Source organism: Nannospalax galili, unplaced genomic scaffold (assembly GCF_000622305.1).
Source record: "Nannospalax galili isolate Female #2095 unplaced genomic scaffold, S.galili_v1.0 scaffold1956, whole genome shotgun sequence".
Taxonomy (NCBI): Eukaryota; Metazoa; Chordata; class Mammalia; order Rodentia; family Spalacidae; genus Nannospalax; species Nannospalax galili.
This window is the reverse complement of record NW_008337307.1, coordinates 245,803-256,721: the sequence shown is the minus strand read 5'-3', so window position 1 is coordinate 256,721 and position 10,919 is coordinate 245,803. Positions and strand designations below refer to the sequence as shown.

General features: G+C 40.1%; 1 protein-coding gene across 1 annotated transcript in view; it reads right to left on the bottom strand.

Moving 5' to 3' along the window:
- Positions 1–1,056: 1,056 nt before the first annotated feature.
- LOC103733618 (membrane-spanning 4-domains subfamily A member 4A-like) overlaps positions 1,057–10,919 on the bottom strand; it is an 11,667-nt gene continuing 1,804 nt past the window's right edge. Inside the window, exons 2-7 of the mRNA XM_008832488.2 lie at positions 10,857–10,919; positions 8,559–8,687; positions 7,866–7,922; positions 5,841–5,999; positions 3,163–3,264; positions 1,057–1,340 (exon numbers count right to left, since the gene is read on the bottom strand). Coding sequence (XP_008830710.1) covers positions 1,221–1,340; positions 3,163–3,264; positions 5,841–5,999; positions 7,866–7,922; positions 8,559–8,687; positions 10,857–10,919 — 630 coding nt within the window. The 3' untranslated portion in view covers positions 1,057–1,220. The remainder of the gene's footprint in view (positions 1,341–3,162; positions 3,265–5,840; positions 6,000–7,865; positions 7,923–8,558; positions 8,688–10,856) is intronic.

Genomic DNA, 10,919 nt, shown 5'->3' with positions numbered 1-10,919 from the left:
GTAATTTGGGGGTTGGAGTGGCCTGGGAGTGGAGTCCAGGAAATATTCTGCTCTTGGGCAGCTAGTAGCCATGCCATCCAGAAATGCAAAGGGAGATGGAGGCAGGAAGAGACCCTAAGGGCTCCTGGGGACTGCACTGAAGAACCGGGTTGGTCTGGATGCAAAGGATCAGGAAACCAAAAGGTCAGCCCCAGTGTCTAGGAAAAGAGCCTGGCAGGTTGTGCAGCCCAGGGAAGAAGAGGGAGGTGAGGGTGGGACCAGGCCCAGAGGGTTCCTGGGAACCTAGAGAAGGAACTGGGTCCGTCTGGATGCAAAGGATCAGGAAGCAATGGTGGTTCCCCTTGTGTCTGTGGCACCAAGACAAGGAATGGGACAGCACCCAGGCTAGGAGGAGAGACTGGCAGTGGAGATGGGAGGGTGGATGAGGCTGGGGGAGTCAAGGAGCAGAGGGCATGATCGACTTACCCAGGAGGGGGGATGTTGTGCAGGCCCAGGGAAGCTGAGGGGGATGAGGGAAGGACCAGGCCCAGAGGGCTCCTGGGGACCTCGAGAAGGAACTGGGTCTGTCTGGATGCAAGGGGTCAGGAAGCAGTGGTGGCCCCTGGCTGAGAGGTCAACCCCAGGGAAAGAGGCTGTTGCATTGTGCAGCCTGGAGAAGCAGAGGGAGGTGAAGGAGAGATCAGGCCCAGAGGGCTCCAGGGAGAGAGGCTGGTGGGTTGTGCCTATTCTTTATTTTTTATCACCGTAGACAGTAACAGGCTTCCTTATGGTATTTTCATACATATACTCTTATTTGATCTTCCTGCTCCCTCTGCTCCTCTCCTTCATCTGTTTGTCCCCCATCCACATTTGGATCTTCCACACCCAGTGTTCCCTCCTTGTACTTTTGTATCTCAAGTGTTTTATTATTCTCCCCTCCCCTCTCCTTAAAGCCTCTTTTTCTTCTCTCATGGGACATGTTCTAGTTGCCTGAACCCTCTCCACACTCTGTGCTATATTACTGCCCGTATGCAAAGATCAAAACATGGATTAAAAAATACTCATGTTGTTGGCTATTAAATGTATGATTTATTTGTTCAGCATCTGATATCCTTATAAACAACCAATGAAATGAGTTGTAAAGTTCCTGGGGAAAAAAAAAACAGATCTTGCATTTATGCACACAGATGTTGTATGGACAACCTGGTGATTTTCCAAGTGGGGCCTGGCACTGTATGTAGTCAGTGTAGGTTTTCTGGAACATTTTTTTCTTGGGTCACTGGTGGGATCAAACCTCCTTGAAATGATGGAGGAGATGCTGCTTCTGCCATGGAAGGATTTGATGGTATAATTACCATAACCTGTGAAATCAACCAGAAAACCACTGTCATCAACATACCTTCACCTGCCTATAAATACCAGCATATGCTCTTTCAGTTGGACTGAATTACATTCATATAGTGGGATTCTTTCTCAGGCATTTCTTAAATCAGGATAGGTCTGGGATATACAGTCCATGGCTGAGCTTGACCTGAGAAGCCAATGCCTGCTGCTGAATTTCAGAGTGCAGCAACTTTGCATATGGATGGTGCTGCCAATGAGTTGGGTGAACTGAAGGGAAGGCTCTGTAGTCAGTGGACATCACACTGGACTTCTACCATAGGGAATATGGAGCTCTTTTTCAAATGAAAGAATAGAGATAATAATAGCATATCAAAATCATGGCTTTCTTGTCTGTGTAGAAAGCAGGGACAAAACTACACTGGTACAGAAGGGTAGACTGATCATGAAATTAAAGTAAATCCTGGTTCTTCTTCCACAAACTCAGGGTGGCATGGAGTTGACAAAGGAATTATGAGAGCTGGGAAGACTTAGAAGCGTGGTGATCATATGCCCTGAAGCCACTGTTGTGTGTGTGTGTGTGTGTGTGTGTGTGTGTGATTCACATTTGTCATCTCAGAGTAGAAGGATCACAGATTTAAATATTAAGATATGAAGCTTACTAAAGAATATGTTCCACCCCTACTTTACTCAAAGAAAATGCAAAATAATTGATAACCAGATAAATCCACACTTTTAGGGTCTTCTAATGCAAAACCCATCAGTAATATTCATGCTGTTATAATTTATCACTTACTTGTGGGTACAAGCCACAGAATTGTATGATATGGTGTTACTTTGGAGCCCCCGAAGAAGACAAAAAGGTACAAAGGATGTAAATACCACCCAATGATCTAGACTGTTATAATTTTATTATTGAGTATGAGAAGTATGTTCCTGGGCATGACATGTTAGAACCTGTGGGTAAGGAATCTAATTAATGCTCAACTCCTGAGTTCTGCTAGCCACCTTCTCATTGTAGAACCCTCAGTGCTTGGACGGTAGACTGGTATATTCTTCCTAGGGCCTTTTCCTTGGCTGTTCTCTTTTTCCACTTCCCACTTATCCATCTCTGGTTATGATGTACTTTCTGTGTAGGACCTGGGAGGATGTGCTGTAGGTCTCAAGGTTAGACGTTAGTCAGGCGTGCACCAACTGGCAGATGAATTTGATGCCTGACATTCATTTGTTCAGTAGCCCAGGGAAGGTTAACGTGATAGGATAAAAGAGTAACATCTGGTGATCTCTGAGGATTCCTGGAGAAATGTTCCATGATCCAGAATGGGAGGGTAAGGCCTGGGATAAAAGTTTTCTTCAGCCATGTGGAGCTAAAAATCCAAAATGACTCTACTTATGAGGGTAGATAGAACTTGTGGACAAGGTGGATATCCGTCCTTTGAGTGGACTGTGACAGTATCAACAGTGATAGTACCTTACATGAACTATCTTAAGCACATGAATGTGAGTCTTGCAAAATAGCCTGGAAGGACTTGAGATCATTTTTCCTTTGGCCCACAAAGAAGACACACATTGTTATGAGTTCCTGCATAGGGAGGAAATTAATCCTTCCACCTGAGCATGGAAGAACATTAGAAACTGCGGATGAGAGCACAGCCCAGCCACCTCCATGAATGAAAGCCTGTAAGTCCCTGATGAGAAGGCTCAGCTAAGCTGTGTCTGCACTCTTGACCCAAGGAAGCAGAGCAATAAAGATGTGTTACTCTGAGCTTCTAAGTTTCTGCAATCAACTGCAGAGCAAAAGAAAACTACTAGGAACTTCCTCAAATAAAAGTTAATACTCACTCCACTGCGATGACAACAGGTCACTTTGCATCCAAAGGCAGAAAGGGACACAGCAATGCAGAACTCAAACAAACTTAAAATGATCACCAAAGCATTCATACCCTAAAAGTACATTTATAACAAAGGAACATGAGTACCGGAGATAACAGTCTCCACATTTACCATGAACTACAATGCCAAAAGAGTCCCAGGTTCCTAATTGTGGTTATAGCAGTGGATAATTTTTTCCTATTGATATTCAAAACTAATATATCACTCTTTTATAGATAAAATAATAATGTGGGTTTTTGCTTTTATCTAGAACATTCTTAGGCTATTGTGAACACAAAAGATAAACATGTTTTAAAAATTGTGGTGGTGGGGGAAATTGCAAAGAGAATTGTTATCTAAGTTATTTCAAACACTAGAAATTCCATACTGTGGACACAATACCATGTTCTCATTCCTTAATGGTTATGGGTAGATCGCATACTGGTCCATCAAAATGGTTCATGCCATCAACCCTACAATTTGTGGATATATCAGATTATGTGACAAATGAATTGTTTGCGCATGGAAGACCATTTGCTAATTAGCTTAGATGGAAGGATTATACTTTGTTGTTTGCTGAACCGAAAAGAATCATAGCATTCTAATATGTGGAAGCAGTAGGCAGAAGGGTTAAAATATGAGAGAAATTTGAAAATGTCCCACTGTTTTATGCTAGAAGATGAGAAAACAAGTCAAACAATATAAGGGCATGTAGAGACCGGAGCAAGCAAGGAAGCTGATCACAGTTACCACTTTCACAAAGGTATTTTGCCCTGAAGGTCCTTTGGTTTTAACCTACAGGGACTTACTTTGAGCTTCTGGGCTCTAGAAGTAAAAGAAAATAATTTTGAATTGTGTACTCAAGTAAGAGCAATGTGTTATAGGAAAAGAAAGGTTACTTGGTCTTTAACTGAAGTTCAAAGAAAAGGGCCTGTATATCTAACATCAACCAGAATACAGGATCATAGTTGAGGAACATTGGTTAACATATTTATTCTTGTTTCTCACCCTGGATTGATGTTTGAGATTCTGTGTTTTAAATATTCTGTCTCTTTATCTCCATGGGCAGAGAAGATCCCTCTACTGTGCAAGAGCCAATATCATGATCTCAGTACAGAAGGGATACAGTGGGCCTTGAGATTTGCATTCATTCTGTCTTCTCAAGCCTCCAACACAGTCAGTATCTTCTGCATACCAGGCATTGTTGTTGGCACAGATGTACAGTGGTAAATAGAATGATTTCCTGTCCCCAACGATCTTATTTTAAACGTTAGAACAGAGTTTGACAGGTTTTCCTTGAGCCTTTGCAGCCTAAGCAACCCTACCACAGATACTCTGGAACACAATACATAAATAAATGGATGTGGCGATGGTTTCACTCAATTTTGCCTACAGAAACAGGTACTGAATGTGATTTCAACATTTTCAACAAGATCAATGATGTTCTCTTAAGTATTATTTCCTACTAAGAGGAAATAACCTTTAATAACCTTTATATACAAAATATATCAAAAGTAGGACTTTAAGCTTTTTAAATTCCAACCATTTTTGGATATTTATATTTTTTCCTATTAGGGATACTTGAACTCCCTGAAGATAAAGAGTTATTTTTCCCTGTGTCTCCAGGGAGGGGGAGCATTCCTAGGTCTGTGGATAACTACCAACTCACAGACCTGTGGACTGGCATGCAGATACAACGAAAAGAATTAATGTGATGCTTAGTGTCTCAAGAGGATTTTATGCAGAGTGCTTTGGTATCGGGACAGAGAGAAGATCGTTCACACAGTCAATAGGAATTAGTCATCACTTTGAGGTGATGGCTTGAGAGGAATGCAGAACCAGCTAGACAATTTACAAGGCTTCTAGATGTTTTATTGATTAAGACCATTGTGTTTTAGGCTGCCATGACTGTTTAGTCTCACAGCAGTTCTTCTCCCTGACTTCACCCAGTGTAAATACACCAAGGAGTTTTACTATTTACACATGGGAATAAAGCAATTATGGTAAGATCTACGGGAGGAAGTGGTACAGAAATGTAAAACATTGCATGGCCATATGGAGGATGAGCATGTTCCAGGAACTGGATGTTAAGTTAAAAGTCGTTCACATGGCAGGGATGCCTGAAGATACTAAGGACCCAGCACTTCTCACCACTTGTCGGACAATATTCATAATGATTTTGTTTGTTTCTGGAGAAGCACACAGCTCTGCTATACTTCTTTGGAAGCTCTGCAGATGTACAGGAACTGAAATCATACCTCTATTCTCAGAGGTGCTAATAGTACCCACTAGTGAGTGTTTTAAATAAAAGAGCAAAAATGTGTAAAATTTCAAGTACTACTAAGGAACTGGTGGTCTATAACCCCAAGATTTCTTCCCATTAGGCCTCATCACTCATAAAGTATCAACAGTGATAAATGTGAACCTGGTTCCTAACAGTTTTGTCTATTCCTCAGTCATTTCCAGCTTCTTTGAGGGACTTGGAAATTAGGGAATGTGGATTGATGCTTTTCTCAGAGGCACTGTTCCCCAGATTTGTTTGCACCACAGAGTCTATGAAGAGTAGAAGTACTCACCACTATAATGGACATAGTTAGGATGCCAGATTTGTTTGCACCACAGAGTCTATGAAGAGTAGAAGTACTCACCACTAAAATGGACATAGTCAGGATGCAAGTGTCTGGAATATGGGAATGTCTGCAGACAGGGTATTCAAATGACAAAATATTCAAACTGTTTACACTGAATAGGATCCCTAATGAAGCCAGTACAGAGCTGGCAATGTTCAATCCCATGCTGCTTCGCACCTGGGAAAGAAGGAAGATCAAACAACTAAACGCATCCTCAGAAATATTTCCATCAATCACTGCAAACTGTTTACTTCATTCCTGACACATTCCATCTTCTATGATGTTTCAATTGTCTCTGAAAGGGGTATTCTATATCAACTGTAAAAACAATAGATAAAGGATCTACAGAGACATTTGTCTAAAGAAGTTGTACAAATGGCCTACAGGTACCTGCAGAGTTGCTCAGTATCACTAATCATTGGTTGTATGCAAAGAAAAACATGACTATATATCAACTCCTCCTCTTGGGATGGCTATAATCTTTTTTATTAGTGTTTAGTTTTTACTTTGCTTTGCTATTTTTTTTTTTGAGACAGGGACCCCTATAATCCCAGCTGGCCTGGACTCACTACGCAGACCATCCTGGCCTTGAACTCACAGAGATCCACCTGGCTCTGCCTCCTGAGTGCTGGGATTAACCATATTTTGTTAAGGGATGGCAGTTATCAAAATGACTAAAGATTGTATGTGGTGCAGAGCATGTAGAGAAAGAAACCCTTGTAAATAGTTGGTAGGATGCATTGGATTAGTCATGGAAAGCACTATGGATGGTCCCTTCAAATTAAAAGTGGACTGTCACATGTCTCAGCAATTCCCTCTCTGGGAACATGATCAAAGTAAGTGAAAACAACACCTCATAGGCTCACCTCTACCCAAGTGTTCATCACAGTATTCTTTGTAATGGATAAAGTATAGAAAGAGCCCGGATGTCGATTGATGGATGAAGGATAGAGAAACTGTAATATTTATATATCTCCCTCTATACACATGATATACACAGGCCTCAATATGTAAGAATATAAATGTCCTTTGGGGCTGGGGTGAGGGACAAACTACTTTATTTTATATTCCTAGGAAACATCATGGAGCAAAGCCACTGAATGTTCTAAAACAGTAATCTGGGGCAGAAACTGAAATCAGAGACCATAGAGGAACATGGCTTACTTCCTTCCTTCCGTGGCTTGCTCTGTTGCCTTTTTTAGACAGGCTCTGCCCACCTGCATAGGGATGTTACTAGCACAATGGACTGGGCCTGCCTATATCAATTAGCAATGAGGAAAATGCCCTCCAGATATCCCTGCAGGGTAATCTGATGGAGGCCATTCCTCAACCGAGGCTTCCTCTTCCCTGGTTTCTCTTATATGTGTCAAATTGACAAAAAATGAAACAGCATATAGCTACTGAATATATTTGTTTTTTTGAGACAGCATTGTCTCCATGTAACTTGGACTTGACATGTGTCCTAAGGTGCCCTGAAATACTGACACTCCTCCTACCATCCTCTACAGGAATCCAAATGTCTTTTAAAAAGACAGAGATCTCATTTAAAACATTAACAAACCTGGAGTCTGTTACATAAATCAAACAAGCCACCACTTATATGTAGAAACTAAAAAGGTTGAAGTCATAGAAGCAAAGTAGAATCTTGGTCATCTGGGAAAAGGGGGGAAGAAAGACAGGAGATACATGTCAATGACATAAGGTTTCATTGATGCAGGATGATTAACTTCTGGAGCTATGCAGTGTAATGACTATAATTAGTAGTAATGTATACTTGAAATTTGCTAAAAGAGTAAATCTGTAATCTTATAACCACACTCATTGCTGACAATGAGATGGAAGTCGCTGGAGAATGTTCTTTAGTTCACTATGTTTAGTACATGTGCACATGAAAAGGTTATGAGAAGAATCTGAAATATAAACATTGTTACTTAAAGTTGCTATAAAAATCAAATAAATGTACAGTATTTTCTACCCCAGAAGTATGTGTTTTGGATCAGCTCATTCTCTCTGAGTAGAAAAAAAAAAAGAGCTATCACTCACCAGTCCTTTATTAGTTCTAATTCCTGCTGCCATTGAAAAAGCTCCTGAAACAATAAACTGGAATAAAAGGAAAATGCACATAAATTTATAGTATTTGAAACCAAAATTTACTGTAATTAAGTCATAAATTAGATAGCTATGTGAATTATGAGAAATAAGTCTGCAAATAACAGTTACTTTCCTCTGGAAATAAACCAAGAATTTTACCATAAGGATTATAAACTATTTAAAAACACTGAATTGGGCTGGGCATGGTGGCACATGCCTTTAAGCCCAGCAATCAGGGGCAGAGACAGCTAGAGGTGCGGCCATGGGAGCTCCTCCTCCCACCATAGTGGATATTTAACTGAATTGATCTTGTGCAGGTCTTGTGCAGATAACCACATTTTCCGTGGGTTCATGTATGTACAGCCACACCATGTCCATACACTGTATTTCACAGCCTTCCTCCCCATCCTCCAATTCTTAGATTCTTTTTTACTCCTCCTTCAATGTTTTCTTCTCTCTCTCTCTTTCTTTCTCTATGTGTGTGAGAGATAAAGAGAGAGAAGAGACACAGAGATGTCTCGTTTTAAATATGAGAAGAAAGAGTCAAAAGAATATTAGATAACTTTCTTAATTTTATATAAATATAGGATAGAATCAGGATAGAATCAAAACATCTCCATTTATATCAGAGATTATTCCACTCACCAATACTGACCCCCAGGCTGGGTATGCCAGTCCAAACATAACAGGGTGTGATTCATAGAACTGCACCATGAGAGTCATTATTATTATTCCCAGGCTGAGGATCATTAGGGCAATTAGAATCTGCAGAACCTAGAATGATGGGAAAAGTAAAAGATGGATTATGTAACAAAGATGGTGCCTGAGCCACCCTCTCTCCAGCACTAAGTTGTCCTCACTCTCCATCTTTGATGTAGTCAAAGTCATCTTCACCCTCTTACCACTTTTTTCCCATCAAGAATTCTGGATATACTAACTTGTGAAAATTACCCTTTAGAGTATCTGTAATTGTTGCTGTTATTTCAGCATTAGAAACATCATGCCAAAAATCTTCCCTGAGATGCTGTTCTGATAGCTACTTCTACCAGAACTGCTGCTGTCTGTTATTGGAAGCTCAGAGAGGGTCATTAAGGACTTAGGAAGCAAATATTCCCACAAGGAGAAATACCCTCAGGAAAGAAATTATATAAAGGGGAAGAGAAAAACAGGATCAAATACCATCTCTTAGCACCTGAGGCATGAGAGCACACATGTGAGTTAAGGGTCTAAAAACAGGGAAATTGGAGTACAATTATCTCATGACATTGAAAAGGAGCAAAATAAAAATAATAAAATAATAAAATTAAAACTTACCAAAATTGGTGGGATAGTGCAAAGAAATGCTTAGAGTAGAATTTACAACACTGAACACATATGGACCTGAAATCATGGGCCTATATGTCCACTTAGAAAACTAGAAGGGGAAAGGCAGATCACATTCAAAGAAATTGAATGGAAAGAATTAGATCAGAAGTCAATGAAATGACAATAAGAAATGGCTAGACAAAAATCAACGACACACAAAAACTTGTCTTTAAAATGTAAAATGTAATGGTGAGCCTCTAGCCAGGCAAATGGGAGAACAGAATAGAAGACACAATGTTTGGTACCAGAAATGATGGAGAACCATCACCATATAGCCTATGGGTCAACAATAGACAATAAAGGGGTGCTGTGAATAACTCCAAGCCCATAACTTTTACAATCTCAACAAAAGGATAGCTCCTTGAGAAGACAAGGCTCCACATCTAAAGGCAGCATGCTACGTAATTATAACATTATGGCATTCTGGAAAAGATAAACTATGGAAAAATAAAAATTCAGGGATTGTACAGGGTTGTAAGTAATGAACAGGTAAGGCATGAAGGAGCTTTGAGATAAAATATTTTGTATAATATTGCAACAGTGGCTATCTCCCATTACATATTTGTCAAGACCATATAGTGCATAATACAAGGACTGAACCCTGACATAAGTGAAGAACTTTTGGTAATAAAGAGGTATCAGTGCAGGTTCATTTGTTGTAACGTGCTACATTGGTGAGGGAGACTGACAACAGAGAAGCTAGGCATATGTGGAAATGGTGGATATACAGGATGTCTTGGTACCTTACTTTCAAAACTGTTCTAAAATTATATTTAAAAATACATACATATATATGCATATATATATATGAGAGTTCATTAAATTGGGCTGGGGACAGTTGGAAGGAGGTTAGAGAGGGGAGCAGATCTAAATGCCATCAAGCTATATTGTATGAAAATCACATATATTCAACTAAAATTGCAAAATATGTATGTCAATATTTTGAAAATTAACTCAGGGGAGTGTCAACATATAACATGTTTCATGAAAAATGACTATGTAATTCAAAACAATTAGAAAAGTGGAAAATACAAGCATTCCGTGTGTTCTCGTTGACTTTTTCCTCAGGGCTTTAATGTTTGCAGAAGAGATAAGCCTCTGTCTTCAAACTCTTTTCATCTCACCTAATCCGTTGCACTTTAAACTGTCCATCTCTTTAAAGCATACCCCTCCGAGACTCTAGGTGGAACTGCCCTGTGTGTAGAAGATTTTTTATGGTCTGAGGAGTAGGTTCAGAAAGATACTGGAGAGACAAAGGAAGAGTCTGTCAGCTGCCAGGCAGATCTGTGGAGGAGACCTCAGTTAAGGCATGCAGAGCTTTTCTCTTGATACTCTCCCACACTGAACTAAATATAATCATCCTAGATGACCGGCAACCTGGAATATATCCGAAGCCCTTAAATTTAAAACACAGCTAACCCAGAAGCACGATATTATAGGTTTTTATATCGTGTTTTTCAGATGACATGGTTTGAAAACCAATCACAAAGCTGTTTGATGTATTGTGGGTGTTTGGTATTAGTTAAGTTCTGAGTTCACAATACCATTGATCTTCTCCCAGATACACAACCCACTTACACCAAGGACTTTCGGTTCCCCCTTTAAGAACTTCTCTGCCAATCCTTTCCACAGATGGGAGGG